Raw genomic sequence first — 20,618 nt, 5'->3', positions numbered from 1 at the left:
TGGCTTATTATGTCCTAAGTATAGCGCCCATTTTCTTACTTAGTACATCAGTGTTCACAGTGATTCACGCAATATCTTTAAATTTTCTTTGATCGAAAAAAAAATCTTGCTGGTCCAAAAAATTAAACACAAAATTCTGGCTCTCACAAGTAGACAAAGATAACCATTATTATATAAAACAAATTATAATACAAATAAAAACCCACGTGCTACCACAAAAACAAAATCAAAACATTAAATTAAATTTTCGCATTCATTTTTCGACAGCAATTAGCACAACATCACGAATTACTTTTCACTTTTGGATAGTTCGCACTAACTGTGAGTTAGTTCATACACTTTTAACAACTTTTATTACATAGATAACGCCAATTACAAATGTTTGATTGAATATAACATTCTAGTTATATTTGCCATCTCAAAATTAGACATTCACTTTCAACTCAATAAAACTTATAACTTTTATTTTGGAAAAGCATAGGGGGATTAGGGGCATAATGAGCACACGGGGCGAAATGGGCACCCCTCTTTTCTACGAAAGTACGCATTTTGTAACATCATATGGCATGCGGAACACTGCTGTAGGTACTACAGTATCTATTTATCAAAAAATGAGTGATCTCTACTTTTAAAACACGGAGTTATATTAAAAAACTCAACTTGGTTCTCAGACGCTGAAAAAATTATAATTTTGGTGCACTAGCAAATAAGGTTTTACGATCATTTAAATATCTTAAACTATAAAGTGCACACTGCAACATGATGTATACATTGTATCTCAAATTTCGCCATCATTGAAGTTTTGATTTTATACTATAAATAGTGTAAAAACCCATTTTTACTTTAACTACTTGACTGGGGGCGAAATGGGCACCCTTAGGTGAGGTGAAACGAGCACTATGTCACATTAACTAACCTGTCAGTTTCTTTGTTTATCGCGTCAATGCTTGTTTACAGTGATGGTATGAATATGCCAAGAGAATCCGGAAGACATAATTGGTCAAAAAAGGCCTTGCAAGTGGCCTTGACCACTCTAAGGCGAGACGGAATACTCACAAAACAAGTCGTCAAGTACCACAGCATTCTGCGGCGCTCGGTATGTTAGCCTCGGTATGTGAGGCCAAACGAAAGGGCAATCTCTGGGCAGGAGGTGGACCAAATTGATTGCTTCAAAACTGTTTCCGCTCCCGCTACTGGACAAGAGCTGGTGGTCCATATTTTGTATATGGAGGTTCAATGCTACGGTATTACTACCCGTGAAATCAGAACCCTCGTATACCAGCTGGTAGAGGGAAACGGAAAAGCATATGTCTTCAACACTAAAACACAGCTAGCTTAAGCGTCATCCGAAACTTTCCTTGTGTGCTCCAGAGGCAACCTCCGCGGATTAATTGCCTTTAAGCGGCTTGCGGTCAATAGTTTTATCGGCGTTTTGACACGTTTTATGTTTGTGTATGTATGGGTGTGTATGTGTATGTGTATATATGTATGTATGTGTTTATGTATGTGTATATGCATGTGTGTGAGTATGTGTGTATGTGTATGTGATTGTTGTTCTTATATACACCCTTCAAGCATGTGTTTATAAGGGTGCTCATTATGCCCCAGGGGGTGCTCATTGTGCCCCACACACTGACCGATTTTTAGTTTTTGAAACATTAGTTTAAATTGCAATTTTCGTCATCATATCAATTATTTTTCAATTTGTTAACAGTATGCCTTTAATTATCGATAGTGAATGTATGTTTTGCAATGACGACACTTTAGAAATTCTGTCATTTTGGGTGCTTAAATCAGTCAACAAGTTAGGGTGCTCATTATGCCCCTAATCCCCCTATTGTCAATTGCAAGGAAAATTGTACCATCCAAAGTGCGATATCGCTCATAAAAGTGCTATTTTGCATTAAATCGTTTCGGAATCTTCGGCGCACTTGTTCGTTATCTTCCAAGCAATAAGTGCGCCGAAGAGACCAAAACGATTTAAGCTAAAATAGCACTTTTATGAGCGATTGCGCACTTATTGATCGGGCAATTATCCTTGCAATTGACAATCTGTAGCTGCAAAACAATAAAAAAAACTCAAAAAATGACTCCAGCTTACTAAATATTTTTAGTCAAATGACATATCTAAATAGTTCAATAATCGGATTAGTAAATGATCACCGGTATCAGTTCAATCCATTACATTAAACAACACGAATCCCATGAACTACCGTAACTACTATAAGTATTACATTACCAAAAAGTTAACAATCACCCCAACACGTTGGCTTGACTAGCATACTGAATCTACCATTCAAATAGGTTAGTAATTAATTTTTTTGAATATTTCTCTGTTTACTGAAAAGGTATCATCTCAAAAGCAACATTTACCATCCGGTTGCTTCAGTCCCGGCGTAATGGCGCGCAGAAAATCGTACGGTGTCATATAAACCGTGGACGATTCGCCATGAATCAGCTTCACAGTAGCGAAATAGCGAAAGATCTTGTCCGGCGTCGAGAAGGATCGCATGCGGTTTTCGTACTCTATTATCTTTGCCGGTTGGTGTTTGTTGTTGTTTTTGTGTGCGTATGATTAGGCATTCGGGCACGTATGAAGCGCGTGAATGTTTGATGCAGAATGCGTAAACAAAATATGTACATGAAATTAAAAAAGTATTCAATTGTTTTAAAAACTGAAAGAAACGTGTATTGCACAAGATATATAAAACACTTCAAATAAGATTCCTGCTGGTTTCAACATGGTTAGTATAGTTTGGCTCTAACTAGTACAAGAAAAAGTTTACCTTGCGATCCCGAAAGCCAATCTTCTCTTTTTTAGCCTTCTTTTTAGCTTGAGCCTCCTCATCATCACCTTCCGAATCTTCGTCATCCTGTTCCACTTTGCTGGCATTATTTTTTCCGACATGTTCTCCAACATCTGCATCGACCTTTGGCCAATCGATAGCCCGCCTAAGTCTAAAAACCAATCGATTCAATGAAATATCCTTGTTTATGTTTTTCCAAATCCTACTTTTTCCAATCTATACAAGCTCCAACTATAACCGTTACCAACGCAGCGCCAAAAAGTTTCGTAAATAGTGCCTCCTTTTCGGGTTTATGGCCAAAATTTTTATACCCTCTTTCACCAGCACGGCTTCTATGGCGGCTCTCGTAGTTATTGAACTGCTTACGAGAACTTGGAACCGGCACGCTATTGCTCCCAGTAAATCTCGCTAGGTCGTAACCAGTTCCGGTAAACAGACCTCTTGTGACATTCCCCGGTAGTGCTATTCCTTTTCTGGTTAGTAGTAACCATTTTGTTCCGCCCGATTCGAAAAGTCTAACAAAAGACATTTCGCGAGATCTTCACTAAATTAAAAAACAAAAATCATGATTATTCACATAGATACGAGGTTCCTTATTAACTCTACCTTCAGAATTAATTGACCAGCTGCAGTGAAGACGGTTTTTGGAAGAAAATATCCTAGATTCAACTACACAAAACTGCACCGAGTAATAATTTATTTTTGGATCGATCATCCGCAAAGAAAATACAGTCACAGCCGGAACAAATGAAAATTTGACGTTTTTTCAGTATAAAAGAACAGCTGTCAGATTTATTTTTATCTGTTCTCGTCCTGTCGTCTTCCGCTTGGTCTTCCGTGTTTGCTTTCCTTTCGGTCCCATTCGCAGGTGTACACACTCTACCAGCAAAGTAAGCAGTGAAATCGTGAAATTTACGCAAAATAAGTATAAAGTTAAGGACTATATTGTACCTTGCAGCAATTTTACGAGTCCTACGCAAATTAGTTTTTTAATAATTACTATCCTGTACTTACTAAATATACCGAAACTATGCTTGTCAAGCAAGGAGGGGGGCAGTGGGGAGGCAATTACGACAAACTAATGGTTCAAATTGCTAAATTACAAACATGTGTGGTAAACGCAGAAAATATTGTACCTTGCAGCAATTTTACGAGTCCTACGCAAATTAGTTTTTTAATAATTACTATCCTGTACTTACTAAATATACCGAAACTATGCTTGTCAAGCAAGGAGGGGGGCAGTGGGGAGGCAATTACGACAAACTAATGGTTCAAATTGCTAAATTACAAACATGTGTGGTAAACGCAGAAAATAACCACGCTAATAATTTTCGCGTGGGACTCTAAATAGGTGGAAACTCCGCAATAACCACGCTAATAATTTTCGCGTGGGACTCTAAATAGGTGGAAACTCCGCAATACTTCAGTGCGAATTTTCGGAATTTTCGGAGTTTTGTAACAGTATGGAATAACTACAGTGAACCCCCGTTAATTTGAACGATTCCTCATGCAAACGAACGGGGTAGAGTGACTATATACAGAGTGGCGACAATGTCAAAATTGGAATGATAATTATCTGTCAGTGTCATTCCAATCGAGCAGACGACCTATCCAACGCGTATGCAGGAAAGAGAAAGAAAAACCATGGAAAAACCGCATTGCATACATTTGCGATGACTTGTCGCCACTCTGTATATAGTCACTCTAGAACGGGGTTTGTTTTTAATTTGAACAACTGGAAACTCTAAATATGCTGTAACTTGTGTGAACTGGTCACCCTGCTCTTTGTTATTGTTTTGGTAATTAAGGGGGGACCTTACTCTGGAAAGTCGGTAAATTGTATTTTATTTTTTGCATTTTCGAGACGCTTACACCATCAGAAATGTCCGGCCAAAAGATTAGCCAAAAGAATATCTGATCTCTTTAAAAACTTACGGCAAATATTGTGGAGTCACCTCAAAGGAAGTCCATTGCTGTACAAAACTTCGAACGCGTTTTCCCCGAAACCATGTTTCTTTAGCTCGCTGTATGTGTATCTCAGAATCTAGTAAACCGATTTGGCTGAATTTTTTTTTCAGCAAGTAAAAATGAATTATCTAAATTGTTATGTAACCATTTTTTGAGCGTTTAATTGGCGATTTTTGATGAAAAAACACTTCTTTTGGAAAAATTGCCACCAAAATTTGAATTTTCAAAAACCGCTACGTAACAATTTAGGTAACAACCTAAAGCTTCAAAAGTATCCTTGAAATCCGTTCTACACACTTAATCGGTTCGGTAAAATTTTACCGAAATCTAAACAGCAGAACGTTCGATAAAATTTTTTATTGCACCAAACATTATTAATGATCTGTAAACGTCGATTGGCACCATCGAAATTTTTACCGAACGTTCAGCTGTTTAGATTTCGGTAAAATTTTACCGAATTCGGTGCTTTTTGTTAAGTGTGTACACACTTAAAATTTTTTACCGAACACCGTAATTTTTTGACGAAATTGGAACTGCTGAACGTTCGGTGGTCAGTTCGGTAATTAATTTGCTTGACGAACACTCGGCAATGAAAATATTTTTATGAAATGTCAAAAATTGCGGACTGTTCAGTATAAACTAACAAATCTCTCAGCAAAAATTATTGCTGAAAGCCGTAATTATAGTGCTGATACTTCGGTAATGTGTACTGAATTGTCGTCATAAATTAAAAAAATATTTTTATTGAAATCATATCCTAAAAATAAATACAATTAATTATATAGGATCTATGATGCACAGATATGGTTCTAACTTGGCCTCGAGATATGGCTCTGCCAGCCGCCGCAACTCATGCAAACTAACGGGGTTACTTTTTAATTTGAACAACTGGTAACCCGAAATATGCTGAAACCTGTGTGAACTGGCCGCCCTAATCTTTGTTATTGTTTTGGTGGTTTGTTTTAGTTGGCAGTTGCAAGTGCGAATATTGCATTTTCCGATCGGATTTCTCTCTTAATCGTTAGGAAAACGAAATGTGAAACCGATTAAGCACGCTAGGTCAGTACAAACGAATCGAACAAATGATGTCATGTTGAGAATGACATTTGAACCATTTTTAATTTGCACGTCGTGCAAACCAACGGGGTTCAAATTAAAAAGTGTTCAGATTAAAAATGGTCAAACGAACGGGGGTCCACGGTATATATTTAAAACACAAATTACATAATAAATTGGCATACCTTATATAAAGAAGGTTAAATAACGTAGCGAAGCTCTGCTATGCGCCACTTAACTCTTAAGAAGAATTATAATTGTTCATATTTTGAACAATTTCCACACTTTAAACACACATTAAAGTATTTTCTTGATTGCGCTTCATTTTGACAGACAAATGCCATCAAGACAACTCCCGCAATTTTTTCTGATCTCAGCATAGCTTTTGCGGGCTATCCCGTAATAAATACTGATAGTTCATTAAACAATTGCTGAATTATTGACAGTTACGAAATGGAATCGCTTTGCGAAAAAATACAGCAAAAAATATTAACGAACTCGCCACCGGTTGATGAAGATCTGTATTAAGAAATGTCAAGTAGTGACGATACTCAGCATTCCTTGAAAAATTACCGAATTGCTCAGCATTTTTCCAAATATGCTGATCAAATCCGCAAAATAAATTACCGAAGATCTGAATAAAAACTAAGTGTGTACGATACTCCGTTGGTTCCCGGCACGTACCACCAGCAAGGAACTATTTTCTAGAGGGCATTCACGCGCCCGCCTGCCACTAGCATAATAATCACTAATCTGGTATCCAAAATATATCTTCAAATACACCTTAACCAGTAACCAAAATATCCCAACACTTAACTATAATTCTAGCACCTGAAATTTCGGATTTCGGTCTTCCAGAGTAGGGTCCCCCCTTAATTTAGCTGGCAGTTGCAAACAGCGATCGAATTTCTATCATTCTATCATTAGAAAAACGGAATGTGAAACAGATTAAACATGCTAGTTCAGTACAAACAAATTGTGTTTATGTCACAGGAATGACACTTCCTATACCAACCTGTACAGAAAAACGTAGCCAACATAGAGCGGGCCCAAGCTGACAGCTTCATAAATGGGCTCAAGCTGACAATTGAGTCGGATGTGTAAATTGATAAATTTTGTTATTTTTAGTTTGATTTTAGCCAAGGTTTAGCATCACATAGCCAATGTCAGACAAATAATTGATGCGAAATACATGAAACTGTGAAAATGGTTAGTTAAATTCGTTTTGTGAAATTGTTTTGCGTTTGCCGCCTTTTTCATGTGAGCAACGAAAATATGACGTCATGTCAGCCCCCTGGTTTATGTGCATTGTCTTAATAAGCAAGTGGTGTCATGATTATGACATTTGAACCATTTTTAATTTGCACGTCGTGCAAACCAGCTGGGTTCAAATACAGGTTACTTTACAGTGTTCAAATTAAAAACGGTCAAACGAACGGGGGTCCACGGTACAACGTTGCGCATTTTTATATTCGAGTAATAGGCCGTATGAATAAAACAGTTTACTTCGCTTTTCCCGTTTAAATCGTATATAGGAGCATTTGCTCTAATTCTTTTATTCATGCGGCCTAATGTCCGTTTTTTGTGTGATGTCAAATATTCGCAAAAAAATGTATTTGCATACAGTACCGCCCCGCTAATCCGACAAATTTATAGCCGGATTAGCGAATTTTGACTCGATAATCCGACAGTCAAACTGACGTCAGTGTGAATTTGAAATGTGGTTTTGTTTACATCCATACGTAAACAACTCCGGAAATTTTATAAAATATTTGTCGTAAATACACAATAACTATGTTTAATACTCAGTTATGCTCAATTTCGTCAATAAAATACTTTGAAACTCTTAGTTAGCGTCGAAATAAGCGCAAGCACATCAGTCTATTGAGAATAGCTATGAAAATATTATGGCCATGGCAAAAGTTAACATAGTTAGAAGCAGCACCATGTATCATTTCCATTTAGTTAGAAAAAGTACCATTCTGACTCTAACGGAGACGCCAAACGAAGGTAGTATTCGATAGAAAGAAGTTAAGTACAATACTTTTTAATTCGGAATTTTCCGGATTAGCGAGATCCGGACTATTGAGTAGTCGGATTATTGGGTGTCGGATTAGCGGGGGAATACTGTATATAACTTTTTGCGTGTATTGCGTCGATAGGACACTCGTTGAAGATGCCCTTAGCTGTGACATTTTGCACAAATGAAGAAAAACCAGCCCGGTGTCACCAATACACTCTCACATATGATTTGACAGTACCCCCATACTGATGGGCCCCTCGTTGCTGGGCCCCAAACAACAATGGCCGCTCCATATATTTTCTATGAAATGATTTCCCGCCCAGTGTTTTGACGTTTTAGATTGCAGTCATAGAAAAATGGCGTCGTGCCGGGGGGTCGAGAAAAACAGAAAGAAGGTCGAGAAAAAGGAAAACAGAACATTCTAGTCGGCGACATTTTGATAGGAGAGCAAAACTGCGTGTTACTCTAACAAAAGCTAGATTTAGCTAATTGTTCGCGATTTTATTGACTAAATAGTAAGCAATTCCTGTGGTTACGTTAGAATTTCGATTAACAATTGAATATTTTACTTTCAGCAATTTGTGTAACAGAAAGCAATGGCTTGCCCGATAGATCCGGCGGAGTTGCAGAAGTTGAAATTTTTTGTCGGCCTTTGCGAGTCTCAACCGCAGCTATTAAATCTACCTCAGTTGGCATTTTTTAAAAGCTTTATTGAGAAACTTGGTGGAAAGATTCCAGAGGGTTCACCAAGTTTCGGCGGAGTACCGGATCCTGAGCCGGCTACAAAACAGCAGCACAATGATAAGGATGAGCCAGCAACAAAAGCAGAGGATTCGGAACCCGAGTCGGACGTAGAGCTGGATATGGAAGGATGTGTCGAACCGGATGGTGAACCTGATCAACCGATGGGCGATGATTCTAAAGAAGCCAGCGAAGAAGATATCGATAAAGCAAACGAACTTCGCTCGAAGGCAGCGGCCGCATATTCCGAGCAAAACTACGAAGAAGCAGTCAAGAATTTTACCGAAGCCATTTTACTAAACCCAAGAAGTGCTTTGTATCATGCCAAACGTGGTCAAGCATATCTGAAACTTGTTAAACCGAATGCTTGCATTCGCGATTGTAATCGAGCTTTGGAGCTAAATCCAGACTCTGCAACAGCCTACAAATTCCGAGGCCGTGCCAATAGGTTGCTAGGAAAATGGGAAGAAGCCGCCAAAGATCTTCGTCAAGCATGCAAGTTGGACTACGATGAAGAAGCTGACGAATGGCTGAAGGAAGTTACACCGAATGCTAAGAAAATTGAACAACATAAACTGAAGCAGGAAAGACGCCGACAGGAGAAAGAATTGAAAGAACGCCAGGAACGTGTGCGTAAAGCACAGGAAGCGAACCGCAAGGCGGCTGAGGAAAGCGCCAAGGGTGATGCTGATTTTGGAGATTTTCTTGGTGGCGGCGGCGGTGGTGGTGGAGGATCCGAAGATATTCTCAACGCGTTTAAAGATCCCGAGGTAGCGGCTGCCTTACAGGATATCATGTCCAATCCAGCAAATATTGGCAAATACCAGAACAATCCCAAGGTAATGAATCTGGTTACTAAAATCGCTGGTCAAGCATCACAGTCCGGTTTCCCTGGTTTCGGAGGAGGAGCGGGAGGTTTTCCTGGTGGGTTCCCCGGTGGCTTCCCAGGTGCTGGTTCTGGGGCCGGTGGTTTCCCTGGTACGGGCGGGGGCTCAACCGGCGGCCATAAGACGACAGACGACTTAGATTAAGTATTCTATTCCGTTGCATTTAGGTTGAGGTTTGATGGTTAAACCATTTGCGCTTTAGAGAGCAACACTTTGGTTTATGATTAACTATAGCGTTCGCTGCGTCGTGTTTGTAATGAACTTTTAACTCACAGTAACTGTTTACCAAAATACCTTCCTCGGAGCGCGTAAATACAAATATATATATTTCGAGCATTTTCTTGTATCTGATAGAAAGTAGCATTAATAAAACGCTTACGGTGTTTTTAGCTTGCGCGTTTATGACGAGAGAATTCTTTTCAAAGTGATAGTCACAGTTGAAATTCAATTTTATTAACAACGAAATACCTGACTTTGACTGACTTGTAATTTAAACTCGTTAAACTTTACTAGCGCTTTTATTCACTGATCAAAAATATAGGTCGGTTGCGGATTGATTAGGCTTGTGTTCAGTACCGAATGAGTGGGCATAGAATAGCACATGTCGTAGCTGCCCATGTCCATGTGCTGCTGATGATGCTGGTAGTGGTGCGTAGGAAGGGAAGTAGCGTTTGAACCGGTGGCAAACTGATGGTGGTACGGTTCTCCCGAATACATATTGCCACCAATTGGGGCCGACATCTGAATTGGTACGCTAGCGGTGGCCGAATGGTGGTTTGAAAGCATTTGTGGTGGCGGCGGCGGCGGTTGCTGATGGTGAGTTGGTAAGTAATTTGTCATGTATGGCACACTGTAAGCAATGGGGTTCTCATCAATTAGAGAAGTTGCTACGGATAACTCTGAGCTCGCAGCGCTTTCCAGGGACCGATTTTCATCAATATCGATAGCAGGTTCGAATGTGTCCGGAATACTCTCTGGTGGAACAGGAGGCTCTACTGGTTTAGGCCTATGTTTCGCTTTGATGTGCCTTTGCAATGTAGGAGATTGCGTAAATTTGGCGTCGCACACCTCACATGCGAAGGGTCGATCTCCACTATGGACCCTTCGGTGAGCTATCAAATTGGAACTGTTTGAGAATATTTTACCACAGTCCTGGCACCGATGTCGCTTGACTCCAATGTGAACCGTTTTCACATGGCTATTTAGATATGACTGCCTGTGAAATGATTTGTCGGGACATAACCGACAGACATAATGTTTCACTGCACTGTGGGTGATGATGTGGTTCCTCAAATCCTTCGGCGTTCTAAAGCTTCGTTCACAGGTGGTACAAGAAAAATCGCGTTTTTTCGAATGTATTTTCCGATGGGAATGTAGATTACTGGACGTTCGGAAGAGTTTGCTGCAGATTTCGCACTGAAATCTTCGTTCGTCACTATGGATTTTAAGATGCAAATGAAGATTACTGGATTGGGTAAACTTACGGTGACAAATCTAGAAGAAAAAGTTATATTCATATGTATTAAATAGAAATGATTACTTCGTTTGGTAGTTGGTACTGTACCTCGCACTGGAAGGGCTTTTCGCCCGAGTGAATCCTTTGGTGTGCTTTCAGATATCCGCTATAATTAAAACTCTTGCCACATGTGGTGCAGCATTCCGGCTCTTTAAGTTGTGTCCCTTTTTTGGATGCTTTCGAGTTGACCTTTCGTTTCGTTTTAAAGATGTTGATCTTCTTTCCCTCAACCTTTACTTTTGCTTTATGCTTTGCTAAAAGTTCATCCAGCTGTGCTCTTTTCTTTACCGGGTGCATTTTCTTCACATTTTTGGTTTTGCTTTTATTTTCTTGACGATCATTCTCAGTTACTGAGACATCAAAGATGCCCTGTTTTGCTTCCTCTGTACTTTCTGGTCCGAATATTGCATTCATTGCTTCGTAAATATCATCCGTTTCCACCACCGGTGACTGATCGGTACCATTAACAGAACCATGAACCAAAGCTCGCAGTTTTTGATCGGATGCTTCGCATCGATTACGGAACTCGTATGCCATACCCAGCTTGTAGAAGCAATCGTTACAGATTGCACCCGGAAGACCATCCTTTTCGTAGATCTGTACCGATGCACAACGGACAATCATATCGGAGGGACGAATAGAGAAGTTGACTGCGAACAAATTCACCAATGCACCGATCTGAAGGTTCTGCAGGCATAGTCGACAGATTTTGTCCATTTCGAGCTCCGGTTTTTCCATGGTTAAAACTCCAGGCTTAAATTTTCACAAGTTTAAGAAGGAAATCATAACAAGTTTCTCACTGTGAAATAATTATTGTAAAGTTGTAAACAAAGAGTATTTTCTATTTCTATATTATCATATGAACAGAGCGAAAAACCAAAATGCATTACAGTCGGGTAAGTTCTCACCTAAATATTACGTAACGCAGCAGGAAATGGGGGCTATGTGGTCACTACATATGTAAAATGTAATACACATTTTAAACTATACTTAGCAGATCGACCAGCATCAGCAGTGATCTTTTTAATGAAATATGGCCAATTACATTTCATAAAATGTTCATTTATTTGAATTTGTGACGGGGAAGCATAAAGCATAAACGCTCAATTTTAAAACTTGCAAATATCATTCGGAAAGCGCTTGCATCTAAACTTGCATGTTGCATTCCTGCTGAACTTGCGCTTATCACGATGTTGTTGCTTTGCTTTGACGTGTATGTAGGGATGTCATTGTCCTTACTATAGGGCAGACGCAGAAGTTTAATGTTTACAAAACAGTGAAATTTACTTAATATCTGAATTCTGAGTTTAATATCTACTTACAAATAAAACGCTTAGTTTTTCGGGTCAGAAATAGTCCATTGCAATCAAAAACAATGGCTAGTTTTTGCCGGTGCTGCTTGGTGGAAGAGGAGGACATGCTTTACTTGTTTACTGTCCTAAGCGAGTTTGAAAGTCCTGCTAGTGAGCTTATTTCTAACTGCTGTGGTATTACGGTAAGTAACAATATAGTTTCTATTTAATTATGGAATAATCAATCGGTTCTGGTTGGACATTCTAGATTTTAGAAAGTGATTGCTTTACCAAGGATATTTGTAAAAACTGTTTAAAGGAGCTGGTAAGCGCAGCTCGTTTTCGGCGGCTTTGCTTGCAAACCGAAAGCACATTACAAGAGAAATTGGATTTGAAGGACCCTCTAACGGTGCATTCGGTAGGTCCTGATCAATTACAAACCGCAGACGATTTAATAGCTGAAAAATCTACTGAAGCAATTATAAAAATTGAGGGACACGGTAATCAACTAGAGATAGAAGATTTCGTGGTAGAGAATTCTTTTGAAGAAACTGAGATTGTGGAATGTATTTTAAGGGATTCTTCCGCTGAGGTAGTAACAGTCGAACAAACCCCAATCAAAAGCAATCAAAATAACCTGACTGAGAAACAGTCCACAGGGGAAGCAGGAATTGCGCAGGTTGAATCAGGTCGTGCCTCCGATTGTTGCATGTTCGAATGTGAATTTTGTAACAAGGGGTTTATGAATAAAAGCCACTTTACTCAACATAGATGCATCCATACGGGAGAAAGGCCTCACGAATGTGACATTTGCGGGAAAGCATTCGCACAGAAAAGCGACGTTCAACAGCATTTACAATGCCACACAGGAGATAGTTTTCGATTCAGCTGCGGTGCGTGTGGTAAAAAATTTCAGTATAAAATTAATCTCGATGTCCACGTTTGTGTTCATACTGGAGAACGACCGTACAAGTGCAAGATTTGCCATAAGGAATATGCCCATAATGGTACATTGCGATACCACTTGAGAAAACATCATAAAATATGTGATAGGCTTAAACTTAGCGAAGAGAGTTCAAATCTGAGAGATCCTTCTGAAGAAAATGAAATCAATTGTGATAGGAAACTAAAGGAGGAACCAATTTCGACAGAAAATGATACGAAAAATAAACGCACTCGTAAGGATCGTGATCCACGGCCACATAAATGTGAATTTTGTGGTAAAGGATTTATCAACAGTAACCACCTTGTTCAGCATAGACGTATCCATACTGGGGAGAAACCACATGAGTGCAAAACTTGTGGGAAAGCGTACGCTCAAAAAAGTCACTTGACAGCGCATATGCGCCATCACACGGGTGATTATAATTTCAAGTGTGATCAATGCGGTAAAGGATTTCTATACAGCGCCGAGTTGGCAACGCACAGTCGAAGTCACACGGGCGAACGACCGCACAAATGTGAAATATGTCGAAAGGATTTTGTTCAGAAAAGTGCATTAACGCAACACTTGCGCAGTCACAGCGGCGAGCGATTGCACCAGTGCGAGCTGTGCGGCAAAGGATTCGTTCGACCGGGTCATCTAGCCCAGCATATGAGTATGCACACTGGCCAACGGATGTTCAAGTGCACAGTATGCGGTAAAGAATTCTCACGAAACGGATATCTAACTCAACATATGCTAATACACGGCGGTGAATTAAATCACAAGTGTGCCCTTTGTGGAAAAGCTTTCCTATCGAAAAGCTACCTCTCGCAGCATATGCGTTTTCACTCGGACAGTCGTCCATACAAATGTGAAGGCTGCGGAAAGGGATTCATCAACAGGTGCCACCTGAAGCGACATATGCGTACTCACACCGGCGAGCAGATGGCCTAGGATTATTTAAGATAAAGCGTATTTATATGTGTTCAAAGCAGAAAAAATACATAGTCTATTATGTACTCATTAAGGTGAATCAAAATTTGATTTGGTGACAGGAATCATTAAAACATTCTAGTTTTTACTAATCTGATTTTTTTTAAATTTAGTATTATTATCATATGTTTAAAAGGATTTTATGATGCCTCTGCTTCTTCACCGCCTTCGTTACCGCCACCAGATGATGCGATAGTGATCGCTTCTTGACCGGCCGGAATTATAATGGTCGTCACCACTGCAAACGATTGTGCGAAACACTGCTGTGCTAAATGCACGTTAGGTTTGTTATCTTACAGCGAAAACTTACTTTCTTTGCCCCATTTCACTCCCCATTCGCCCCAAGGTTTAGCTTGTTCCATGTCTTGTCGCTTCGTTCTGCTACCTGCGGTACCTTCAGATACAATTAACAGAACAACACTAAGGCAAAAGCCGATGTATTTATATTTCATTGCTTAGATACGCTTAGAACAGTTGTTGGAAACTAGTTGAATTAATGGTTTTGTACGCAGTTATATACACTGCCGGCGAACGAAATGGAATGCAATGCGTACGGTTTCACCGATTCTATTTTCTTCGATAGAACATTACCATGCCGAGCAGTGGATTCAATCAAATTTTGATTCAAGCTCCGTCGTATGTGGTCGTACTGCACCCAAAATCGCCTTTATTCTATTGATCGCATTACATTCAAGATAAACTAAATTGATCGAACTAATTTTATTTCAGTTTAAAGATTTGTTCATTTGAGTAACTAGTCCCAAAAAATACACTGTAGGTATAGTATTAACTAAACAGCAACATTAACTAGACAACACGGTTCAGTTAATAGTTTCATCAATCCAAGAGCGGTAGCTTGCGACACCCACATACACCGATGGGCGACCAATAGAACCACAGGGAACCCATCCCCAGGAAACAATGCCGACCTGCGTCTGTACTCCATTTTCGATGACGAGCAATGGACCACCGGAATCGCCTGCGCACGCGGAAATTCCACCGGTCAGCGGTCCCGTGCAAACGTTGGTCGGTCCAAGCGGAGTGTTTCCTGGCCCTCCGTTCGCTTCCTCACAAGTATCGAAATCGATAATCGGTTTCTGGACCTTTTGCAAGGTCGACGGCATAATGTTAACGCTGCCAGATGTGCTGCCCCATCCTGCGAGGGTGGCCGGTCCGGGCACGGCGAGATCTCCTTGCGCAGGAAGTACCGAAGGTTGTACAAAGTCATTGAAATTCAAGTAATTCGCCAAAAACATGAGAGCAATGTCCGATGGGTTAACTCCTCCGAGATATTCAGGGTGAATTATAGAATGATCGACGTTAATTACTTGTCTGTTCGGTTCCGATGACAAGATTTCATGTGATCCAGCCCAGATCGCAAAGCGTGCGCCTTCTGGTGAATGAAGTATGCAGTGGCCGGCAGTCATGGCCCATCGTTGAGTGAGGATAGTTCCGCCACAAACGTGGGTGGACTGTGTAAGGATTAAGCGCTGTAGGGATACAACACTTGGGAACTCATGCGGCAGCGCATTGATGCCCCCGACAATACGACCACCACGTGCAAGTTCGATGTAATCACGTCCTGTGAGTAGAGAAAGTTAGGAGTTATTCTCGATGACTTAGATTTTGTTCAACGCACCAGGAGCAGCCGTTACGACAACTGCCAAACAGAAACAGAGTACCAGCGATATCATTTTTATTGAATAACTGCAGCGCATAATGTGTAACACGGCTATTTATACCTTACAATAATAAAATCCATCAGATTTAGATTTGAGTGTTTTACAACGTTCTCGTTAATTACTATATAAAGGCTGATGATCTTATTGAATTTCATCCAAAATTGTACTATGAAAGATATGATAAGACCTCTATAAGTGGTAGTGGGTTTAAGATTATTTGAAAAAGATTGAGTGTGTCTTAAATTGTTACTCCGATCAGTCCAATATTCGGCAGCTCGTGGTATGGATAGAGTAATGAATGCAAAGTGAAATTTTTGATAATGTTGCTTTTTCGAGACCCTATTAAAAATGCATGAAGTTATGTTTGTGGTGAGCAGATGACAATTAATCATACTTTTCAAAGCAATAGGATTGGAAATCAAGTCAACAGTGCACATTAATTTACGCAGTACAATTAATTGAGTTTTGGACATTTTTTCAAAGTTATCGTGCTTATATTGCCAGAACTTCGTGTACATCTCACGATAGAATTATTTTTTGTGTCTGAGTTATGGCCGAAAAAATAATGATCGGTCATGACCTGGCGTTAATCGTTAGTTTTACAACCATAACTCAGTAACAAAAAATAAAATTATCATGAAACTTTCACCAGTAAAAGTTTAAAAATCGGTGAACAAGAAAAAACAATATTTTGTAAATTTTCCATGACGTAATACGTATAGTTATTATAATTTTTCTTTGGAGTTTTCTACCGCCGTGAAAAGTAAATTAGAACCGAATTTTTCTCAAAAGCATAGATGTTTCTTGTTGTTTACTAATTTACACACAAAAATGCACAACTAATTTACACACATAAAATTTAATTTACGTTTAATGTTGTTCACTAATTTACAGAGAAAAAATATTCAGTTTATCTTCTGGTTACTTACTTACTTAGTAGGCTTGCCGTCCGAAGATAAAGCCTGATGAACAAAGTTTCTCCAATTTATTTGGTTGTGGGCCATCGCTTTCCAATTCCTTGGACACCGCGTACCCTCCACCATATCTCACCTGGTCTAAACATCTTGCTCACTGCGCCCTTGGTCGTTTTGTTACTACCGGATTAGAGGCGAACATCATCGTATCCGTCCAGCTTTAGCCACTGGGTTCGCCATCGCCATAGAGCTGTGCGAGCTCATGGTTTATCCCCTGTCTCCATACTCCGTTCTCCTGAACACCCCCGACGATCGTTCGTAGCACTCGTTTTTCGAAAGTCCAAGTTTCATGCCCGTAGAGAACAACCGTACCTCTGTACGGGGACTTAGTCTGTTCGACCGCAATTGCTTATGAAGCCTGTAGTATATTGAACTGATCTATTATGATATATACGTTAGACCTGGGGCCCTATTCTTACAGTCATCTCACCTATTTTTTAGGTGAGAGCAGAATTTTCGATTCTGAGAGTCACCTGGGTGACTCCGCTCACCTGGGTGACTGTACAAGTCGAATGGGTCCTGTAAGGTGAGGTGAGCGTGTCTGTGAGAATAGGGCGCGTGAAAGAAGTGTGGTTAGGTAAGGTGACTGTCAGAATAGAGCCCCTTGGAAGGGACGGATTGGACCTGGACGGATTGGACCTAGACGCATTGGACCTGGACGGATTGGACCTGGACGGATTGGACCTAGACGCATTGGACCTGGACGGATTGGACGAATTGACTGTATTTGTTGAATATCGTGCCCCGCGTGTTGATATCCGCTTGGTTGATAACTCCTTGTAGAACTATATTGAACAGCAGGCATGAGAGACCTTAACAAAGCCCTCTGTGTGATTCGAATGGACTTGACAACCCACACGAAATCCGAACACAGCGCTGTGTACTATTCATCGTAGATTGAATCAGTTTGATGAGCTTCCTGGAGAGCTTACTGTTCTCGTCCATGGCGTTCTATAGCTCTTGTTGGCCGATGGTATCACTTGCGGCTTTGAAGTCAATGAACAAATGGCGCGTGGGAACACTGTATTCACGGCCTTTTTGAAGAATCTACCGAAGTGTAAATATTTGATCCGTTGTAGACTGTGCTTCAACGAAGCCGGCTTGATAAATTTGCACAAATCTGTTCGCAGCTTCCGTTTAAATGAATCATAATAGCCTGACTTTTCATTGAAGTCTTACCATCAGCTTACAATCACCTGTACAAATCACCGCATCCACTTTGTTCACTGTGAAACAACAGTTTGTCTTAAATTGTTTCTCGCTTCCAACATTTAAATTCTACTTGACGATGGTCCACAATTTCTCGATTTGGGCGGAGTCTGTAGACTCTACGTTGTGCACATTAGCCAACATCTAGCTGTCAGCACGGGTTACAACAGTTGGAAATAATACCCATCTGTCAGGCATATCAGCTATACAGAGTGAATCGTACGAAACAAAAAGCGGTGTTATACTTTTTCATTTACTCAAATCCTTGTTGGCTTTGCAAACATGGCTGCGTCTTGTGGTTGGACAGGTTCTTGTCCTTGGGAACTATCTGCACGTTGTTAGCGGCCGGCATTTCGTAATGGTAGGATGTAAAATCCAGCTAAAACAGCACAGAGCAATCGTGATGCTTCAGAAAAGGCAGCAGACCTTTTTCCAGATACTTGTTTACGTAAATTTCCTGGTTGATGGTGTCAGTGGTTAAGCCACACGTATGGATAGCTTGCTAAATCTAGATATTTCTTAGCAGATTTCGCCAGTTTCATATGCTTGAAAATGTCGCCACTTTTACTTACACTGTTACTCTTTCAGTTGCCGGTTAGTTAGAGTACAGGACAATTACGGGGCTGGTGTAACCATCCTACTGACTCTATCTAGTAGCACCTAGTAGCAGATTCGAACATACCACGACTGGCTTATTAGACCAGTATCATACCTCGAAGCCAACTGGGTCGGCATAAAACTGCTGCCCTGGAAGCTATTTGAAGTTAACCTTGATGCAGTTTTCGAACTTCTCGAACGGAGAAATTGGCATTCCACTTGGAAGCGCCGGCCAATCTTTTCCTCTCTACTTTAGAAAGAATTTTGAAGTTATGGGAAGATTTTATGGAAATGAAAATTCGACAGAAGTTTCAGAACATCTGGAGGGCCAAGTTGTTGATATCCTCGTTCAGCCATCATAGAACCCGCTATGGCTCGGGCTGTTTCAATCAGTCGTTTCCATTCAATTGGGCCTTTGGTCGTCAGCTTCCCAGACTTACCAGGCGTTAAAGACCCAGCATCACAGTTAACAGTGGTAAATTAGTAAATAAATGTAAGCGGAGAATCAAACAATTTAAGCCAGATTGCAATCATGACAAGCATTAGTGACGTAGTTACATCTCATAGAGTCACACAGCGTTAGAGGCGTTTTGGTCATATATTATATTATACGTTTTGTTAGAAAATTTGCTCGAAGTGTTACGTCTGTTAGTCTGTGGTCAAAAGGAAATCCAGGGGCAAGTTTTACTAAACCATTCGACTGTTCATGAGGCTGCATGACTTCAAAGAGTGTTGTTATTCCAAACCACTACAATGGTCCAGAGTTGTAAAGCATTGTTACCACCAGGAAATCTTAGGAAGTTCATATGAACAGGCATTTTTATGATTCGACGGTGATCACTGACCACGATGTTAACGCAAAGGGATAACTCAATTCTGATTGCCACAGATGGAACCATAAAGTCAGGTAAAAGGTAGGTAAAAAGACAAACCCATGCTTAAAACCTGTAGATCAATAATCATAGCATCATAGCTGTGCACAGGGGTACTCTCGACTTCGAAAAATTTCTTTAGTTTAAGGGGAAACCGAAAATGGCTCAAAGAGGCTGCATAAATGGCTACCGTTCGATGCATGTATTGTTTTGTACCTTAAAATGCATATGTATTGGAAGAGCACGTAATCACGTGCTTCAGCACGTGCTTCAAGTGCTGTTATAATTTCCTAAAACTTGTCATTCCGTTTATCGACCCGCTATACATGAACAGACGCTCAGCAAAACATAATTGTAGTGGAAAATAAATTCAACGAATCATATAGATCATTACGTGTTTTTAAAATGTATAATCTAGAATTAGTTCAAAGATATTTGGTTGCGCACATATTACGTTGCACTAGCGCTTTCCGAAAAAAACTGCACCACGGTCTCAAACTTTCGCCACATCAATGAGCTTTTAAAGAGCTTTCTGCTTTTAGCGCATCGAGAAGCTTAGAGAAAGTAAACAAATTAACAGCTGACCAGCAATCCAAAACTCGCCTTCAATGCAGACGGATTAATTGGCCATCCTATTGAATGCATAGGATCAATAGGATTGCTGCAGCAAATCTTAGATAAATCGGAATGTCTTGATAAAGAAAATAAACCATATTTCGGGATGTTCGTAGTCGGTGCGGTTGGCTGCGGATCAGCTGTGTTTATGTTTGCAAGCTCTGCCATTTGACATATATTACCAATATTAATGCAACATTCAAATAAACGTTTGGGTTTTTAACGACCACATGAAATGTACAGTACAGTGTTTGTCGCTCTAACACAATAACGTTAGCCACATTTGGTGTCTCCTTAAGGACCGGGTCGATAAATGGAATGAAAAGTTTTAGGAAATTATAACAGCACTAGAAGCACTGATTACGTGCTCTGCCAATACATATGAATTTTTAAGGTACAAAACAATGCATGCATCGTACGGTAGCCATTTATCCAGCCATTTTTAAGCCATTTTCCGTTTC

At 40.1% G+C, this 20,618-nt stretch overlaps 5 protein-coding genes across 5 annotated transcripts in view; 2 read left to right on the top strand and 3 right to left on the bottom strand.

Moving 5' to 3' along the window:
- LOC128741429 (calcium uptake protein 1 homolog, mitochondrial-like) overlaps positions 1-3,535 on the bottom strand; it is a 28,737-nt gene extending 25,202 nt beyond the window's left edge. Inside the window, exons 1-4 of the mRNA XM_053837242.1 lie at positions 3,414-3,535; positions 3,014-3,351; positions 2,787-2,958; positions 2,374-2,533 (exon numbers count right to left, since the gene is read on the bottom strand). Coding sequence (XP_053693217.1) covers positions 2,374-2,533; positions 2,787-2,958; positions 3,014-3,336 — 655 coding nt within the window. The 5' untranslated portion in view covers positions 3,337-3,351; positions 3,414-3,535. The remainder of the gene's footprint in view (positions 1-2,373; positions 2,534-2,786; positions 2,959-3,013; positions 3,352-3,413) is intronic.
- Positions 3,536-8,279: 4,744 nt separating this feature from the next.
- LOC128742764 (hsc70-interacting protein 1-like) lies at positions 8,280-9,882 on the top strand. Its single transcript, XM_053839215.1, has 2 exons — positions 8,280-8,369; positions 8,430-9,882. Exon 2 carries the CDS (start codon positions 8,451-8,453, stop codon positions 9,624-9,626), a length of 1,176 nt encoding a protein of 391 aa, XP_053695190.1. The 5' UTR covers positions 8,280-8,369; positions 8,430-8,450; the 3' UTR covers positions 9,627-9,882.
- A 73-nt stretch (positions 9,883-9,955) lies between these two features.
- Positions 9,956-11,784, bottom strand: LOC128743157 (zinc finger protein 1 homolog). The gene is made up of 2 exons (XM_053839681.1): positions 11,047-11,784; positions 9,956-10,976 (listed from the first exon to the last, which is right to left on the bottom strand). The coding sequence occupies exons 1-2, from the start codon at positions 11,734-11,736 to the stop codon at positions 10,005-10,007; spliced, it is 1,662 nt and encodes a 553-aa protein (XP_053695656.1). The 5' UTR covers positions 11,737-11,784; the 3' UTR covers positions 9,956-10,004.
- A 509-nt stretch (positions 11,785-12,293) lies between these two features.
- On the top strand, positions 12,294-14,169 carry LOC128740742 (zinc finger protein 260-like). Its single transcript, XM_053836307.1, has 2 exons — positions 12,294-12,493; positions 12,559-14,169. The coding sequence occupies exons 1-2, from the start codon at positions 12,374-12,376 to the stop codon at positions 14,167-14,169; spliced, it is 1,731 nt and encodes a 576-aa protein (XP_053692282.1). The 5' UTR covers positions 12,294-12,373.
- Positions 14,170-15,029: 860 nt separating this feature from the next.
- On the bottom strand, positions 15,030-15,902 carry LOC128740741 (trypsin-1-like). Its single transcript, XM_053836306.1, has 2 exons — positions 15,848-15,902; positions 15,030-15,790 (listed from the first exon to the last, which is right to left on the bottom strand). Exons 1-2 carry the CDS (start codon positions 15,900-15,902, stop codon positions 15,030-15,032), a joined length of 816 nt encoding a protein of 271 aa, XP_053692281.1.
- Between the last annotated feature and the right edge of the window lie 4,716 nt (positions 15,903-20,618).

The sequence above is a fragment of the Sabethes cyaneus genome, chromosome 3, assembly GCF_943734655.1.
Source record: "Sabethes cyaneus chromosome 3, idSabCyanKW18_F2, whole genome shotgun sequence".
NCBI classification, from domain to species: Eukaryota; Metazoa; Arthropoda; class Insecta; order Diptera; family Culicidae; genus Sabethes; species Sabethes cyaneus.
The sequence above is the reverse complement of the archived record's forward strand: the minus strand, read 5'-3'. Positions and strand labels throughout refer to the sequence as shown.